Source organism: Aspergillus nomiae (assembly GCF_001204775.2).
Source record: "Aspergillus nomiae NRRL 13137 chromosome Unknown contig00107, whole genome shotgun sequence".
In the NCBI taxonomy this organism is placed as follows: Eukaryota; Fungi; Ascomycota; class Eurotiomycetes; order Eurotiales; family Aspergillaceae; genus Aspergillus; species Aspergillus nomiae.
This window is the reverse complement of record NW_015378162.1, coordinates 62,272-81,447: the sequence shown is the minus strand read 5'-3', so window position 1 is coordinate 81,447 and position 19,176 is coordinate 62,272. Positions and strand designations below refer to the sequence as shown.

The window sequence follows — 19,176 nt, the reverse complement described above, 5'->3', positions numbered from 1 at the left end:
TGATCTCGTCCTATACACGGGTATACTCGGGACAATAACAAGTAACGAACCAAGTTTTGAAGTAGACCTTCAGTTTCCACTAAACCCTGTTCCAAAAGGCGTTGTTTCTCTGACCTGAGAAGAAAGGGTGGAGAAATTTAGCTTGTTTTGGTGCGTCACCGAAATGCGCTGGTGTTGTCGACGTTTGACGCCCGTTAACTTTCTTAAATAGGTATCAAGAACAATGTGTATAATACAGCACCCCCCTAAATCACGCCGTATATAAACAAGAAGCGTGTGGGACTAGAACTTCCTTCTACCGTATAATACTATTACTACTTCGGGCATATATGGAGACATCATACTACTTGGAATTAAATCATATTGAGGTTGGCATATGCTGCCCTAGCTAAACTAGTCATACCTTCCCTTAAACGGCTAAGGTTAATCACCGGGTGGGTCCAAGGTAGGGAACGGCGTTCCTCGGTCCGGGCGGGTCGCATTGCACTCTTGGCAATGAAGTGCCCCGGAGGGCATTCTTATATTCCGGGCGTCTTTGACCAGCGCCAAAACCGACCCTGGCTCACCGGGGAAGTACACAGGCACGAATGCCAGCTGAACCTCGGAGACGAGTGTGGTTGCAAGTGCTTCACTTTCAACAATTTCACCTGTTTTTTTAAACTCTGTTTTCAAAGTGTTTTTCATACTTTGGTCACACTACTCTTGTGCTGTCCTCTTTGATGCAGTACTGAGCTTTAGATGAAATTTATCACCCGTTTAGAGTGGCATTCCCAAGCAACTCTCCCTGTCGAAGGTAATCAGCTACTTGGATGCCGGCCAATAACTCCTCATATATAGTGTTACTATACCAAATAGTTTGTATTCACTAAATTACCAAGTATATGTACTTGGCACAGGTGGTTGCAAAACTGGTGCATGGCTTTCATCCTCTTATTCTTTTTTCTTTTAGACGGGCATTAGTTTAAATAAGGATAGATTTCGAGACAGATTCAAAGAGCGCGAAGTCTGTACACCGGTTTTGCCATCACCTGTAGACCTGATTTTTAGGACTCCAGATGCCATGCGTGGACTTGTTACTTACACTTTACACCTTGGATCATCTGCGTGGTTACCTCGCTCACGGAGCTCTCGACTTTCAGACATCCATGAATTCTGGTATTCAAGTTAGTTTGTAAGATACGTAAATGGTTGCAGAGCTTTTCAAGGAGGCCCCAGGTGCAACGGTGTCTATCAGACCATCCATCCCGATTCCAGGGGTTGATGCAACCCTCAGCATGAACTGGCTCACTCTTATGATGAAGCCTTCCTTATCAGGAAATACTAAAGTCGGCTGGCAAACTTCCCTGCAACTTGCAGTAGCTCGTCGGAGTTCGGGGTAGCTAAGATAGCAAAATAAACACAACACACTTTCTACGTATATGAGAACGTTGCATGTGCCCCGGGCTCGTTGCTTGTCTGGCAGATTAGAGATAGTGTGTTGTACTGTGGCTGCGAGGATCTAGGCCCGGACGACCGCACAAAATTCCACCGGCATTGGGATGAGTGAGCATTTAGTCCAATGGAATGATCCATCACCACTCAGCCGGATAATGACGGACTGTCAAGTAGTGACCATGCAGGTGTGGCAACGAGCATGCTCGTCTAACCCTGCAACTTACATGTACTTCGATCAAGCTCAGTCAATGTGGTAACTACTGTGGGCTAGAAGATGACGTTTCGTAAGAAGCTAGGAATCTGCCTTAGCCAGTGTTACAATTAATGGGAGACAACTAGTACGTTAATACATGAAATACTCACTACCAATTTACAGGTCTTAAGCAGAGTGACCTAGATACAAGTTCGGTTGACGTTTTGCAGTAAAGCAACCACGCTGCTTCGTACCATCGTGGAGCATCCATCAATGGCAACCTTGTCAACCCTGTACCCTGAAGGCTCTAGTTCATTCTCAGTAAGAGTATCAGCTTATCCTAGACTGCCATTAGTTGACAGAACTATACGCGTTACGCAATCTCCGATATGCATATCAAATATCTTGTGATCAATCATATCTAGAGGAGAGCTACGACACTGGAGAAGGTATATATAGTGTGAAGGTGGAAGGCAGTGGTCTGAATGAATATCAGTTTGGCAAGCCCGATGTCATCCTTTGTTTGTTCTACGTTCTAAAACCCTGTTGCTATAATAAGTGACCATAGAAGTCGCAGTATTGGCTAAACGAAGAAGTCATGACCATCAAAGGGCTGATTCACCGGCTTAACTGGGCACCTGCTGAGCTATCCCCTGAACCGCTCGAATTTAGAAGGGTTGTATTCGTGGCCGCTGACGACGAGGAGGAGAGTGACAAGCTGTCTATATACCAGGCCCAGCTTGCCGATGAGGGCTACACAACTGTCATTGTTAGCCATGCTACGGAGATCGCCCCCTTCCTACGCCCGATACGATCGTTGTCCACATCCCACACGTGGTCAGGGAGAAGAGCGGCGTCTACGAAACGGTGACGAGGTCGTGCACCAGCTTGATTGCGGTGGCACAGATACTGTATCATCATAACCAAACCAACCGAAACGTGACGAGTAAGCTTTTCTCGCTCATCTCCAGGGACTTCGGTACGAGTGATCTCGGGTACGCCCCATTGTATGGCCTCGCGCGAGCCATGAAGATGGAAATGTTGGGAATTTTTGGCGGTCTGTTCGATGAGGACCAAGGGCGCTTTCCATTGTCCGCCTTCAAGTACGCACAGGGTTTTGATGTTGTCAGAGTCTTCCAGGGCATAGCGCAGACCGCTTCACTCCAGGCATTCCAGGACGAGGTGGACGACCAAGGGCAGCTTCAACTCAAAGGGAACAGCACGTACCTCGTTACCGGAGGGACACGGGGTGTGGGTCTGGAAATTGCGACATGGTTGGGCGAGCAGGGTGCTCGTAGCATATTGCTACTATCTCGTCGTGGACTCATTCCAGCCCTGGATACAAACGAGAACAATGCAGATCACGAGCGGCTTGTCTCGCAAATTGCCAAGCTCAAGAGCCTGGGCGTCTCGGTCCGTGTACTCTCTATTGATCTCAGCAAGCCTGAGGCAAAGGTCTTGCTTGGTCAAGCCATCGAGGAATTGGATATTCCACCTGTAAGGGGGGTGGTCCATGCGGCCGGCATTGCAGGCTACCATACACTGCACTGTTGCTCTCCTTCGGATGTCGCAGATGTACTGGCACCAAAGGTGAGAGGCTCCTTGACATTGGACGCGCTATTTCCACCCGGTACGCTGGATTTCTTCGTCCTTATGTCATCAGTCGGGCAACTCGTCGGATTCCCAGGCCAGCTATCCTACGCACCGGCAAATGCATTTCTGGATGGCTTGGCGGCACACAGGAGACGCCAGGGTGATAAGAGCATGTCCATCCTTTGGACCTGTTGGCGTGGCGTAGGGTTAATGGCACAAAATAAGTCTGCCACCCGGATGCTCACCAAGGGGATGGCGGCTCGGGGCATTATGGACGTGAGCAAATGCGAAGCGTTAAATGCCTTCAGTCGCATCGTGAGTCTTGAGACTGACCATGTGGCAGTGGTACGAGTGTTGAAGCTCGAGGCCGACGAGCCGTTGCGGCATCCCGTGCTCAAGGACATCACACCGCGTAAGCAAGAAAAGCAAAGCACCGCGACAGGCTACAAAAGCTACCCCGAGCATGCGGTGGCAGTGGTGGGCCTGGCTTGCCGCACAGCTGCTGGGGATACTGTGGATGACCTTTGGAAGATCATTGAGACAGGCAGGAGCATGGCGCGAGAGATCGACGTGACGCGATTTCCTGAGGTAGTCAGTGATGGCAAGATGTGGGGAAACTTTATGGCTGGCATCGAGTCATTTGACCATCAATTTTTCAAAAAGTCCAAGCGTGAGGCAGCAGCATTGGACCCACATCAGCGTGTATTGCTCGAAACGACGTACCATGCACTTGAATCAGCCGGTTGTTTTGGTGGTGGCCAGCAACAAGAAGCGGAAACGCACGACAAAAGCAGAGAGACCGAGATAACAAGTTGTTTCATCGGCATGAATGCACCTGATTACCCTCTGAATCTAGCTTGCCATCCCGCCTCGCCATACACTGGCTTCGGCATGCTCCGGTCGTTCGTAGCGGGACGGCTGAGCCACCACTTTGGCTGGACGGGGCCCTCACAGACCATCGATACAGCCTGCTCATCAGCCATGGTCGCCATCCACCAAGCCTGCCGTGCCATCCAGGCAGGTGAATGCACACGCGCCGTTGCGGGCGGTGTCAACTTAATCACCAACATGGTATTGCATAACGCGATGCGTGTGGGTGGTTTTCTCAATGAGACAGGTGCCTGCAAGACATTTGACGCCAGGGCTGATGGGTACTGTCGTGGTGAGGCTGTGGGTGTGGTAGTACTGAAGCCGCTCGCGAAGGCGTTGAAAGACGGGGATCATATCCATGGGGTGATTCTGGCTACCGGCAATAACCAAAACATCAATAGTACAAGTATAACGAACCCGGCTATCGAGAGCCAGATGGCATTATATAGAGACGTGCTGGGTCGTGCTGGAATCAGCCCGAAAGAGGTCTCGTACATAGAGGCACATGGCACAGGCACACGAGTCGGTGACCCCATCGAGGTGGAGGGCATCCGGAAGATCCTGGGCGGGCAGGATAGACAATCCACCTTGTATGTTGGGGCTGTCAAACCCAATATTGGGCATTCGGAGGGAGCCTCAGGTGTGGTCTCGTTGATCAAGGTCTTGCTGATGATGAAGTACGGAAAGATCCCAGGCCAGGCTCAATTCCAGACATTGAATCCGAATATTTCAGCCCTGGAGCCCGATATGATGGCTATCCCGAAGTCGATGAGGGACTGGTGTGATGGCTTGCGTTTGACCGTGGTTAACAGTTATGGCGCTTCTGGAAACAACGCTGCTGCTGTCGTAGCCCCTCCGCCTCCGACTCCACCGCTACTACCGTCGTCCATAGGGTCAGGGGCACACAGTCGATCGATTTCTGCCTGGCCTATTTTCATTTCGGCCGCTTCCAAGGCCAGCCTTTCTGCCTATTGCAGAAAACTGAAAATCCAGATCCAGCAAGGCTCACTTGTTCCCGAAACAAGTTCTCACCTTGCTTTCGCTTTGGCCACGAAGCAGAATCGTCAACTCCAGCATGTGTTCTGCACAACGGCCACTTCCTGTAAGAAATTCTGGAGTTTGCTTGCGTTAACAACAGGTAATAGCTGCTGATTTACTTCTTCAATATAGTGAACGACCTACAAACCCAGCTTTCTGAGCCTGAGAGGCACTCTACATCCCAAGGCCCCAAGCCTATAGTACTTCTCTTCAGCGGACAAAATGGCAACAATATTCCCTCGGCTAAACCGCTCTATGACAGCTCCCTGCTATTCCGAACACACCTACATCGGTGTGAGGAAGTCATGCAGTCACTTGGTCTGCCCAGTCTGTTCCCGGTCATACTCCAGGGCAGCGAGGGTGATGGTGACTTCGTCCTCCGCCACGCCACGATGTTTGCCATCCAGTATGCGTGCGGTAAGTCATGGATCGACTCTGGCGTCAAGCCTGAAGCGATCTGTGGCCATTCGTTCGGCGAGTGGGCAGCACTCACAGTTTCAGGTGCTATTACGCTGGAGGCTGGCATGAGGCTTGTTACTGGGTACGTCGTCTACGTCTTGAGTTATTTTCACCTTGCATGCAACTATGGGCGAATGCTGACTTAGTATATACAGTAGGATAGTGAACTAGAGAAATGCACGATAAGGTACTAACAACTGTGCAGGCCGCGCAGCCATCATCCAGGAAGTATGGGGAGACGACCCCGGGTCCATGATAGCCATTGAGGCCGACTTAGTCGGAACAGACACAACACCGACCGAACATTTAGCACCATTCCACAAAAAGCACCCAGATGCCAAGCTCGATATTGCTTGTTACAATGGGCCGAACAATTATGTTGTTGCCGGCAGCACGGCGCACATAGACCTTCTCGAATCGTACCTAAACGAAAGGAAGTCTAACAGCGAGAAGCTGCGTTTCAAGGTCCTTAGGGGCATGCACGCGTACCATTCTTCTATGGCCGACTCGATCGTCGAAAGGAGCGCCAAGTTGTCAGCTTCAATCCCATTCCAGGTCAGTGGTGGAACATACCTCATCGCGCCAATGCATTCCCTCTCCAAACTTGTTCTTTGCCAATTAATCACTGACCCTCTGTTCTCATCCTACATAGACCCCAGTTTTCCCGTTCGAATCCTGCCACAAGCAATCCTGGACTGGGCCAGGCTCTAACGTGATTGCCCGCAATACTCGCGGAACTGTGTACTTCGGGCCAGCAATCTCACGCATCGTCAACCGTCTGGGGCCCTGTACATTTTTGGAAGCCGGCTTCGGAGGTCCAATTATAGCCATGGCACAAAATGCACTGCCGCAACCTCAGACCCAGTCTCAGCATACCTTCGTACCGATCAATGGGAAAAACCCAGTGCAATCCCTTGCCAATGCCATAGTTACACTATGGAAGAATGGCCAGACCAGCGCACAGTTCTGGCTGTTCCACCGGAGTGAACAGTCGAGCTTCGTGCCTGTCGCGCTGCCGCCGTATCAGTTCGAGAAGCACAGTCATTGGCTTGAGTACACCCATCTCACTGGCAACCGAGGTGGGAAGACAAATGAGCAAGAGTTAACACAGTCTGAAATGTGCTCTCACTGCTTGAAGGATATTGATCGCTTCACCTATATATCTCAAGACAAGTCTCAGAGCCAGTGTATGGGCAAGTCTGTTTTCAAGATCGACATGCGTAGCAGACGGTACCAGGACCTCGTCAAAGGCCATGTCGTGGTTGGGTCACCGATATGTCCAGCAGCAATGTACCTGGAGCTAGCTTCGCATGCTGTTGTCTTGCTACATAAAGATCAGAGAGTGGCTAATATCCCAGAAATCGTAGCAGATGCCGTCAAGATCAAGGCACCACTCGGTTTGGACATGCAGCGTTCTGTCAGACTGACCTTGACGGAGAAGAGTCAGGGTATGTGGGATTTCGAACTGTTCTCCACTAAGAATGGCAAGTCAACATCACACGCCACAGGGAGCGTTGCTTTGCGAAACAGCAGCATTAGCAGTATACACGAGGAACAGGATAAAAAGGACAAGTGGGTCCGAATCACCGAACTATTAGAGACAGATACCAATACGGACGCTTTGCGCGGCACAATGGTGTACAAGGTGTTCCGTAAGATGGCCATATACTCAGCGGCCTACCAGGGCCTACGTTACTTGGCTGGGAAGGGCACCGAATGTGCGGGGGACATCACAGTACCCGTGGGTGACTTAAATGCGATAGCCAGGGCGCCGAACAACGGCATCTCGGATCCGACTGTCGTGGACACCTTCTTACAGGTACCTGGTGCATTTATACATTCGCTGCGAGCTACGGATGAGATAGAAGCTGGAAACATATCTTACATCTGCACGGGCATCGATGCTGTAGGGCCGCTGAACGGGCTACGCGCTAGCGGGAAATACAGAGTGTATACAAAGATTGTCCGGGAGGACAATAGAGAGGCTATTCTGGATGTGTTTTCGTTTGACACACAGACGAAGAATATTATTTGGTCCGCCACGGGACTGAAGTTCTCAAAGGCCCCTCGCAGCTCGCTAGCTCAAGTGCTGGCAGGAGCCAATCCTGGCATGGAATCTAACAATCTCGTGGGCGCGTCTAACGCTGCTGCTCAGCCATTTCCCCCCAAGATCCCATACCAGGTGACTTCTGCTGCTCATCGGGAAAAGTTCAGCAAGAACGAGAAAAGATCAGCTAGTGTATTGAGTGAAGTCCAAAAAGTCCTGAGCCAGTCCCTGGACGTCCCAGTCGAAGAGATCACAAATCAGGCCTTGCTCAAAGAGCTTGGTGTGGACTCATTAGTTGGCTCGGAAGTGCTAGCTAATCTCCGTAACAGATTCAACATCCAAATTTCAAGTGAAGATCTGACAACAGCTAAGAAAGTTGTGTGTTTGTGTGAACTGATCTTCTCTAGAGTAGATGGCGACGCCAGCAGCGACGCCAGCAGCGATGTCGACAGTGACGACCAGGATCCCGACCCAATATATAAAACCGTTGATGACGGAACTCCAACATGGCAGAAGACGGTATTCCAGACCCTTGTGCAGTCCCTCGAGATACCAACTACAGACATTCAAATGGATTCGAAACTAGAGGATCTCGGTGCTGATTCTCTTATTGCAGCGGAGATCATCAGCAACCTGAATAATGCCTTATGTCTTGATATCACACCGACCGAATTCTCCTCAATGACTGATGTGGCATCTCTCTGTGAATATATTGCGGCCAATGGTGGTGACCCTTTAGTACAGACTCCTACGACCAGTTTATCCAGCCTTTCCAACACACGTTGTACTTCCAGAGATGATCTCTCTATGGCCTTAGTTACAGCTGCAACCGCCCCAATAGAGAGCAACAAGTCAACATTAGCCAACGGCGTCACAGTGTCGATACATAGGGTTTTCCAACAGATCCGCTGCCGTTTTGATACATATGCGAATGATACCAAGTTCACTGGCTACTGGGATCGGGTATACCCATCGCAGCTGGGGGCTGCCACAGCCTTTATTCTGGAAGCATTTGAGAAGCTCGGCTGTCCTATTAGGGATTTTAACCCAGGGGAGAAGCTCCCGAATCTGCAAGGAACACTACCGAAGTATCGCAGGGAGACCCGCCGGCTATGGCATATCTTAGAAGAGGTTCGACTGGTCGAGAAAGCAGGAGATGACTTCTTACGCGGTCCTGTGCTCCTAGGCGGTGATGCAAGTACCAGTTCTGGCCAGGAGCTAATAACGGAACTTATATCGGACTTCCCCCAGTACGCATCTACGCACGGCCTACTCGGCCTCCTTGGACCACACCTAGCAGAGTGTTTGACAGGCAGGTCAGACCCTGTCCCCCTTCTATTTGGCAGCGATAAGGGTCGCGGCCTCCTCAATGACTTTTACGCCAACGCACCGGATCTTCTGGCCGCTACAAAGCTGCTTTGCGACTTCATGTCCGCGGCCATCCACTCGAAAGCTTCCAACGGCGAGCCCTTCCATGTCCTGGAAGTCGGCGGCGGTACCGGTGGGACCACCAAGCACCTTATCCCAGTGCTCCAAGCCACTGGGCTCCCATTCAAATACACGTTCACCGAGCTCTCAGTTTCATTGCTGGCACGTGCCAAGAAAACCACGTTCAAGGGCATCGCAGGCGTGGAGTTTCGGAAACTCAATATCGAGGATGACCCGCCCGCGGATCTGCTGGGGCGCTACCACATCGTGGTGTCAAGCAACTGCGTACACGCAACGCGCAACCTGCGGCACAGTCTAGTTAACATGCGCAAATTGGTACGACCGGATGACGGATGCGTGGCACTGGTAGAGTTAACGCAAAAGCTGGCCTGGTACGATCTAGTCTGGGGCTTGTTGGACGGTTGGTGGCTGTTTGATGACGGCCGGAAGTACGCACTGCAGAGCCCATGGGCCTGGGAGCGGGCGATGCTAGATGCGGGCTTCGCACATGTTGATTGGTCAGAGAGCGCGAGTCATGAATCTCGAAGTGTTCGAGTAATCTGTGGCATGGTCGCCGAGCCGGAGAGCGCATGCCCAGCAAAGGCAACCTCGATGCTCCTGCATCGCCCAACGTTTGATTCGGGAGACCGCAGCCTGTTTCTGATCCCGGATGGATTTGGCTCTGGTGTTGTGTTCGGTGCCCTTGCGCCGCTGCTCTCTCCAGTGGAACATGTGTCTGTTTACACGCTCAGCAGCCCCTTTCTCAAGTGTAAGCCTGATTCCAGCCAAGTGCCCACTATTGAGGAGCTTGCCGCTATCTACGTGACCGAGATTAAGCGTCGGCAACCCGAGGGCCCTTATATGATCGGCGGGTACTCAGTCGGTGGGGTGTTGGCATTTGAAGCGGCACGACAACTTCTTGAAGATGGCAACGAAGTCAAGAAGATGTTTCTTATTGACACGGCATGCCCCACCTTCGCCAGCTCTATGCCAGATGCACTGGTTGACTTTCTGGATTCCATCAACCGCTTCAGCATGATGGATGAGGACGAAGCCCGAGAGAACAAGCGCGGCTCGCCCCTCGCGAGCGACCATTTCACGCTAGCAAGGCAGCAACTGTTGATGTATCGAGTGAGTAAGCTACCAGGTCAGAAGATACCACAGGTTGTACTGTTCTCGGCGAGAGAGGGGGTGAATAAACAGGATGCGGTGCCTCTACCCGAGGTTCTCCCTGTGGAACAGCGGCTGGTGAACTGGTTCCTGAATGACCGCGCCGACGATGACTTGTTTGGATGGGACAAGGTTGTGGAAAATGTTAGAGTGATTCCGGCCGACGGCAATCACTTTTCAATGATGCGACCTCCTCTGGTAAGTCTAGTAGGCTGTGAACCTTCCTTAACAGTGAAGTCACTGATACATGAAAATAGATAAATGGATGGGGATCCGAGCTCGCCAGGTTACTTCGTGCTTAGGTAGGGGAGGATAAGCTTCACTTGAGCTACCCAAGGACCCCGGTTCGAGTTTATTCCCTAGATCGAAAAGGGCCCTAGAAGAAATGATAGCATCTGATCTTTCTTCCTCCCTTCTTTGTTTTATATGCTTTCTTTTCCATGTGAGGATATGGCGGAAAAGATACGCTTGTACAGGAGGATACAAATTAAATAGCATAAGCTGAGTGAGTTGACGCATTATTACGTTTCAATACAGGAGCGGATGGCAAAAGGTTCCGGAAAATCAGAGTGTCGACTTGAATCGAGGACCCAGAATTCATTCCATTCGAGCAATTGTGTAGGTTATTATTGCTTTGGAGCTCAAAGCAGCGAGCCTCAAGGGTACAGCCTCGGCAGATTTCAAGGCTACTCCTGTTAGATCCGCGCCACTGCTTGATCGTTAGGTTGACAACCTGCTGTATTATTGTATTTCGGTTTATGTTACATAAATAGTACTAATTTGATGCAATCTCATTTCCGAATCCCCTTCATGCATGCTCAAAGTCATCCAATTGATCGATCTATTGCTTGTATATTCCATCACTTACAAATGTAGGTTACTTGTAGGCACGTTAAATGCCCTTGTGTACTGATATATCGGACTGATACAGTTATTATGAGAAGCTTGAGTCGACCATTACATTCTCCTTGCTTTGTTAGGTACAAACGATAGTATCGAACCCCCAAATTCAACTCCGTAGTCTGAAGAAGCCAGCTATCACGCGTGTCTGACCATCCTCTCTCCGCTTTTATTAATTGCAAACGCAGACCCTGGAAGCTATTAGATATGCTAAAACGCTTAGTTCCATATATGACATACTTGTCCTCATTACAGTGTCCGCCGTGAATGTTGCCGTCTTGAACAAGGCACTGAGACAGCATTAAAATCGTAAAAGAAACTAAGCAAGAAAGGAGCCTTTACCGAAGCACTGCAGGCCGCGTCCGCAGCACCGATCTTATCAATGCCACCGACCTGGCAGGAAGTCCTTTTGTCGAGTACTAAAGGACTGGCATTGACTTGCCCAAGAAGAAGAAGGGAAAATGCGACCGTCAGAAGTTTCATTTTGTTCAGGTTGGTAGAAATACAAGCAAACATTGCCAGTCCGATTAGCATTCCGGAGAAGAGGGGCGACATACTTATATACTTCAAATCTTACCTGCCATCTCCCAATAGGAAGGAGGGGTTGGGTTAACCCATCGACCATCAATAGTCGGTGTGACTATTGAATCTGGACCCCCTTGTGTGCATGCGATATCGTTGTGTCTACTCATCACCGGCCCCTGGAGTGATTTGTATCGGGTCTGGGTTTCACAAGTCAAAGAAAGGACAGCTGAACTGTGGAGACCCGGAAAGCGAGGTTAGGAACCTACTTCCAAATTGGATCTGGGGATCGTCGGGGCGTTTTGATCTTCCTGGCGCAATTATTGATTTTGGGCTGTTGGTTGCTTTCGGATACTGAACTTTATTTTGGATATATTGAAATATGCAGTGGAGAAGCCGCGTGGACCGAGTCCGACATTGAGAATCTTACAAAGTGAGAGTGGTCTAGCAAAGGTATATAGGTGTCGAGTCACTCAGACGCGGACTGTCTTTACTACAGTTACCTTGATCGTGTGTCCTACAGACACATGACTAGACCTCGCCAAAACGCGGGTTGGGTTGGGTTTCATGGGTTCTTTGGGTCTGAATGGGTTTTGGGTACCCATTCGTACGGCGACGCGGTCTAACGCGCTCCAGCTCACTTGTCGATTTTCTTCAAACACACCCACTTCTGACTCTCACAATATTCTGACAAGAGCGAGATGAGATCTTCGGAAACATATTGGGTTAGGTCCAGAACCTGGTGATCCTTGCCCTAAGCCACCTGAAGATCTGCGGCTCTGGTACTGCGCCAGAGGTATACCAAAAGCGCGCTAACCCAATATGGTAAAGAAGTATAACGCTTAAATCCTTCGATTGCACTACCCAATCGCTAGAAATAATTTAAAAAATTTGAAAACAACATCATAGCGAATGCCTGTATCCTATATTACAAGGTCAAGCTCCTTCTCCAAAGGATACATAGGTGGGTGGCGCCCGAAGTAGGAGGCATGGAGTTTGTCTTTGCCCTTGGAGGTACAAATAGCTAGTTCTTCCATATCTGCCGTCATCATCACACTTGTATCTCAATCTAGTGTCCCAACTCAAAGCGAGGGGACAGCGTAAATGAAATCATCATGAACATCGGGTCTACATCTATAGAGAAACACCATTAAGTATTGCAGAAATATGGTGGTAACATTAGGAAATCGCCCAACATCCTTAGGCCGCCCTAAGTATCATATTGTAAAGCTACACCGACTTCTCGACTATCTGATTTAAAATCACTCGGTCATATGGGACGATGAAATAACACGACCGAGTGCTGATATGATCGCCTGTGTATTGTTTTATGGATGTAACCTGATCAAAACTCCATCCTTTTAGATACTCGGTCGTTCTCCAACCGCCCCACCATTCAAACACAAAGACATCATGGTTTTTGGATTGAAATACTTGCTTAGGTATGTCGTTTTCGCTGACACCAGAATAGCTTTTTCCAACAAGCGGCTCACTATGGCTTTTGACCACGACCTCCATCTTGCACCATAGCTTGTGCTAAAAACTATTCCCATCATGACATTACTATCGCCTGCTTTATCCACCCAGCTGAACTTCAGTCGACTACGTCCAGGCATCAGATGTGATAGGCTCGACTTGGAAGACATTTGTGGGGCTGCTGAATGGTGGGCGCTTGGTTAAGAAAAGGTGGGTGGAAGATCGGCCCTCAGCCAATTGCCCGTTGCCACAACCCAGATCTCTTCGTATTTGGTGTTGATCATATTGCCTTCCTACTGATCAACTCACTTGATACCCTTCAGTCCCACGATAATCAGCTGAAATCAGAACTCGTTGCGAATCTGTCACTTTGTTTTTTCCTTTGTTAGTCTTGTGACAATATATCTCGGGCCAATAAGTGATCCACATATGCCGCTAAAGTTGGCCATTTTATCGTAGCTCAGGTTTGATTCAGCTGAGTTGAGAGAGCTGAAAGGAAAGCTCGAACCGATTGGTACTCCATCCAGAGATCATCAGGGCTAACCAGAAGATGACGTACTCTGTCAAACGGAAAATAATGTATATATAAAGCACTTGGATGATGAGAAAAGAAATTTTTTTTCCCATACTTTTACAGTTCACACCAGAGACCACAGACATATTGTTCATACCCACTACTACTTCCACAATCCATCAAAATGGCATTTTTGTTTTACGACATTTCCATGCAGATTGGTATACTAGCTTCCACGCAAACGACCCTCAGTTGACTAGTCATCTTCTAACGCTAAATTTATCATGAGTTTGCAGGTATTCAAACAGCCAGAGAAACTATTCGATTTCAAATGTCACATCCGGACCCCAAGATCCGAGTCTTTCACGGCCATTCCCGGGATAACGAAAATTCGATAGCATTCCCAACTGAAAAATCGTTTGCAGGATCGCACGAGTTTTCGCAACTTGTGAATGAGCTGTATAATATTCTTAAAACACTGCCAGCTCAAGATTCAGTGAATCAGCAGGAGGATATATACCAACGAGACACCTCTATTACCTTCAGCAGTGTGACCTCCAGCAACGTTGAGTTTGAATGGGGGACTGGCTCTGGATTACAGGATGGTCAAACTCAAGTGGAACCGACTGCAAACCAGATAGACGACTTTGAGCGGGCTATTAGCATCATTTACGACTTGTATTCCATGGCTAGGAGAGGAGGGTGTTAAAGCAGGATTCCGCACATCCACTGAATTCTTGTTGGAACAGTGAGATCGCTCCGTTCAGGCCACCCTTATTAAACAGCCCTATCCATGGCTACACATTCCCTATATGTATTTAGTGCATTCCAGCCGACATAAATAGGCCGGTCATTCATCAGATGGCACATTAGCTTTCATACATTCATTTATTCATACATACGTGATTATCCACTACGATTTCTCATACATGTACTATAGCGGTGCTGTCAGCAGTGTCATAAGTCTGGTTACTGGAATGATGAATATGATGCGGATGAGATGGAGAGGCTTGCAAAGGGCATTTGAATCTTGTGAAAGTTACCAAGTGTGTCGGTCTATAATACAGTCAAATGTATAGATACAATTGGCCAATAGCAGAACATTTTTTATGTCACGTGCACAGCGCCACCAATCACAAGCAGAGAAAACTCTGATTGGCTGTGTTTTCAGGTATATTTGATGTACTTAAAGCATTACAAGGAACAGTTCAACTAAATAAACATTCATCAGCATATTAAGCCATGATCAGTATAACCAATTAGCTTTCCAGTGAGCCTAATCATCCACTGTATATTGGTCGATCATGAAGTTGCAAGATCCAGATCAACATTGAACATTCTCTCTGCAGTCTGCATCTGAAGACAAATCCCCTTCACGTAGACAGATGAAACTCTCAGAAAAGAGTTTCAAGATCTAACTGGGGAGATCGGGCTCCTGCTTTGAGAAATACCTATCTTCAGATTCATTTTAAATCATCATCCATCTAAACTTAAATTAGAAATATCTCTTAAATACAATAATAGCATATTTTAATCACATACATTTTCCAATTTTCAACAGCTCTGTTATACCTTTCATCAATAGCTGGAGCTCTCTTTTTATAGCATATCTCATTCTCTGTCTTTTTTATATCTTGCTGGTACTCTCTGGTAAAACCACGTAATTTACCATGCATACGGAGCTCATCAATCTTTCTCCGCCTTTCCGCGAATAGCACTGAGTCTCTATCACATGACATGATTGATTTTTGTATAGGATCGCACTTGAAGCTGTTTCTTGAGAACGTGTAACTCAAAGGGATCAAAAAAGTGATGGACAAACAGGCTGAGTGCCCCTATTTAACTTCACAAAAATCCTATCGGGTTGTCTAGCTCACCCACTCGCTCACCCACTCGCTCACCCACACTCACCCTGCAACTTGGCAGCGCTCACCCGTAAAGCAGCAACTTCCAAAGGGCTCATTTCCAAGTCGTCCACGTTCAATATGTGGCTTAAGTACGGCTGAGCGGACGGAAGGCCCTGTTCTCCACACCCTGTGGTCGTATGTGTTAGTTGTCTATTGGAAGAGGCTTATATCGCTCGCTCAATATCTTAAGAGCAGAATCACTCGGCTATACCAATGTGCTTCTTCCTTCTGTTTCCTAGCACTACCTAGGCTCTTAGGTCACGTTGACAAGTTTGCATCCCCCTTGTGCCAAAGAAGGAGCAATATTGGAGCTTGTTCATTCATCTGATGTCTTCTGCTGAACCCTTCTTTTATCGACGTTTACAAGCTGGCGACACCCTCATCCAAACTCTCCTGAGTATGGAAGATGCTGACGTCAGTCTGCATGGCCATCTGCATAGCGTTACGGATATCGAAAGTGGACTTGGGGCCGTCGGCAGTACGAGCGAAGGTCGACATCCTTGATGGACTGAGTACCAGCGGAGTGGCTTAAACTGCATAGTTAACCTAATTTCGTGTTCTAGACTGCGCCTTGCCTTCTGCCCAACCTTGCTTGACTGCGCGGGCAATGTCTACACATCCGTCTCCACAGGACCGCCACCCGCTCTTGGTGTCCACAGCAACCTGTAAGGCTTTTACCTTTTGATAATGTGCCGCTACCTCCTGCTCTGTAAACCTGGATTTATTCACCATGCATATACAAAAGAGTTGAATAAGCATTGGTATCCTGGTAGTAACGGAGCTCATTAGTAACCGTAGCTGCAGAATTTGTTGATCTAGGTTCAAAGAAAGGGTAAATAGCGTGGATAGCGTGACGGCTACTTACAGAACTGCTATAGAGCCACCAAGACAGACCAATGACATATCATATGTTTGGCTACGCGCACTGCGACACCGGTAGTGTCCACCGCTTCTGGTGTAGCATAGAGCGCCATTCCTTTCGTTTTTGAATCCAAGAGTCTTCAATAGTAATGTGATGCTGGTCGCCAGGGCAGCCAGGGTTAGGGTAAGCAGGGCGACAAACTGAACCAGCCATACTGTAGGTGGGCGTGGGTTGGTGGGTGAATGGGAATGCCTCAGCAATGGGAACACTGTAAGTATATGTGCACCAGCCTTGGAAAGCGAATCGATTAAGTTAGCCTTCCGGTCATTCATTCACATGGGGACCACCCATTATGGTTGTAGATATGAATCGCATTGTGATAGACCTACACAGAGCTCGTTGACAATGGCGAAGGGCACGAGGCCGGGGATAGATTTGGAGACCAGAATGGCCGTTGCGCCACCAAGCAAGATGAAGGACAAAAACCAGCGCAGCATCCCCCAGTAGCTAACCAAAATGTAGTAGTCAGATATTGAGTATCTATGACCAGATACACCTCCCGCTTCAGACTCTCCGAGGACGGTTAACGCGATTGTCTCCGGAGCTGCAGTTGCAGACATTCCCCAGCGTGTACTGTCCATGAGGGAATGGTGTTCTTCATTGCCTTCCTTGATGTTCATATTGAGTGACATTATAGGGGATAGGGAGATTGGTTTGTTGTTGCTGTTCTGTCGGTACTCTGATCAAAGAGGCGCAGCAGGGCGTTGGGAGGCGGCACTAGTAGCTGTCACAAGTAATGCCTTCCATAACTCCGGAATCGATACCATCCAACACGTCTTCCTCCCATTAGGTGTTGAGCCTCTTCATCGGCTTTGAACTCCATCAGGTGGGGGGATGCAATTTTACAATAACGGTGTGTTTGTTCGTCTGACGTTCCATCGTATCACCGCTAGAATGTGACAGGCGAGACGGATTGCGCTACCTCAAAGAGGATACGAGACAACCATCTATACAAACCCTCTCAAATTAAGATCAGCATCTGCGGTTCCGCCATCGGGGCTAGTGCCCTGAAAGCCTTAAAGTTGGATTTAACAAGGCAGTCTCCGCTTCCCAAAAATAAACTCCACCGAGAATAGCCATGGGTGTTCTTTCGCTCAACAAACCACAGCACTCACGCCTTTACTTGACGAAGAAAGAAAGGAATATCTCCATAGCCCCTGCGATTAAATGCAACACAGTCGACACTTTTCAATTTAACACCAATGGGGGCGATTCCAAAACAAAGGGGTGATTCCGTTTACGAAGGTTGGAGCCCCTTCGTGTTCGTATATGCGGAGACCGAACCAGCCCTAACCAGTCCGGATACAAGGGGGGTTGCCCTGTAACTCGCGCCTCATTCGACGTAGCCCAAGTGTACCCTGAAAGCTTTGCTTATTCCAAAGAATATCTTGTCTCCTTCGAGAAACTTGATCTTCACCAGGACTAGCCATTTTTGGTGGCAATACGAGCTGTGGTCGTCGTAATTGGCTGGTACCAATTGCTGGAGTCCGATCAGTGGGGCTGGAAAAGTAACGTTGAACACGAATCTTAACTCAATCGACCAGCCATCCACCGCGAGATTTGCAGACGCGTACTGAGATCATCGTCCAGCCAGACAGAACTCATGGCGATCATTCACTCCCATTGCTACGTTGGATGGGCCATAAATAGAGCCGATGAAGGGCTTGACAAAACACTCTGCTCCACATTGTGCGGTGCACCTTCAACAGAATACAAATAAGATCCCTTCTATCAAACCTGAACTCCATTTGTTCTTTCGCCCTTCTTTTCCATTCACAGAATTGCGTCGGATTCAGACAGAAAGATGAAGTACTCTCTATTCCTCGCCATAGCAACATCGGTGGTTGCAGTGATGGCTCGTTGCGACGGCTCCTCACAGCCTGGGTGGGAGCAACATGGCTTCTGCGACAACGGCCAACCATGCCATGAGCGTTGCAAAGATGCGGGTTTCACATGTGGTGGCTGCGGTGGTGTATTTTGGAACCAGTGCTGGTGTTGCAACAACTCTTGTTAGTGACATCGCTGTTCGGCGAGACACGTTGTTGCTGTCTTGGAATGAAACGTAAGTCTGTCTTTTGGAAATATTCGTCGTCTCCATGAGACTAATTACCTCGCCAACAAGATCAAGTGAGCAAACATAGGCGGAGTGAACGTCGGAATCCATCTTCACAGCTCGGATCCGTCTGTGGTGTAGCTCTTCACAAGCCTAGCGGCCCCAGCAACCGTTATAAAGCACTGGAAAGAATAGTGACGAATTAAGAGCTTATAATTCTGTCCTCTCCTGTACTGAAGATTTCTGCTCTAGAAATGAGACCTACTTTAATATGTACAGCTTACCAAACCCAACTGTCAAGGTCCTACGTTAATGTACTCGTCTGAGACAAATGTATAGTTTGGTGCAAGCCTGTCCAAGAATGCCTTCATGATGAACGTAGCTGCTCTGGCACTAACGAATCTGAAGAATATTGCAATCGCAATACCCCCAAAAGATAGCCACAGGACATGTTTTACCATACCTAAAAGAGGTGGAGACGCGTCTAGGAGCTCGAATGTGAGAAATCCCACAAGCCAAGCTGACTATTTGGTCTCCCATTTGTGGAATATTCCTTGCAAAGGCGCCGTGTGTGTCGGACTTGGCTACGAATGTAGGGAATGATCATGCGAAGAATTTGCTTCGGTACTGGATCACCCGAAGTTTATACC

The 19,176-nt window shown here is 48.6% G+C and overlaps 4 protein-coding genes across 4 annotated transcripts; 2 read left to right on the top strand and 2 right to left on the bottom strand.

Moving 5' to 3' along the window:
* Positions 1–2,225: 2,225 nt before the first annotated feature.
* Positions 2,226–10,534, top strand: ANOM_005683 (polyketide synthase; the record flags this gene model as incomplete). The annotated part of the gene is made up of 6 exons (XM_015550940.1): positions 2,226–2,494; positions 2,575–5,192; positions 5,261–5,689; positions 5,793–6,142; positions 6,240–10,430; positions 10,490–10,534. The coding sequence occupies 6 exons, from the start codon at positions 2,226–2,228 to the stop codon at positions 10,532–10,534; spliced, it is 7,902 nt and encodes a 2,633-aa protein (XP_015407588.1).
* Positions 10,535–10,719: 185 nt separating this feature from the next.
* ANOM_005682 (uncharacterized protein) lies at positions 10,720–11,615 on the bottom strand (the record flags this gene model as incomplete). The annotated part of the gene is made up of 2 exons (XM_015550939.1): positions 10,720–10,965; positions 11,475–11,615. The coding sequence occupies 2 exons, from the start codon at positions 11,613–11,615 to the stop codon at positions 10,720–10,722; spliced, it is 387 nt and encodes a 128-aa protein (XP_015407587.1).
* A 4,296-nt stretch (positions 11,616–15,911) lies between these two features.
* ANOM_005681 (uncharacterized protein) lies at positions 15,912–17,105 on the bottom strand (the record flags this gene model as incomplete). The annotated part of the gene is made up of 3 exons (XM_015550938.1): positions 15,912–16,050; positions 16,417–16,703; positions 16,803–17,105. The coding sequence occupies 3 exons, from the start codon at positions 17,103–17,105 to the stop codon at positions 15,912–15,914; spliced, it is 729 nt and encodes a 242-aa protein (XP_015407590.1).
* Positions 17,106–18,368: 1,263 nt separating this feature from the next.
* On the top strand, positions 18,369–18,614 carry ANOM_005680 (uncharacterized protein; the record flags this gene model as incomplete). Its single annotated transcript, XM_015550937.1, has 2 exons — positions 18,369–18,535; positions 18,596–18,614. The coding sequence occupies 2 exons, from the start codon at positions 18,369–18,371 to the stop codon at positions 18,612–18,614; spliced, it is 186 nt and encodes a 61-aa protein (XP_015407589.1).
* Positions 18,615–19,176: the final 562 nt, after the last annotated feature.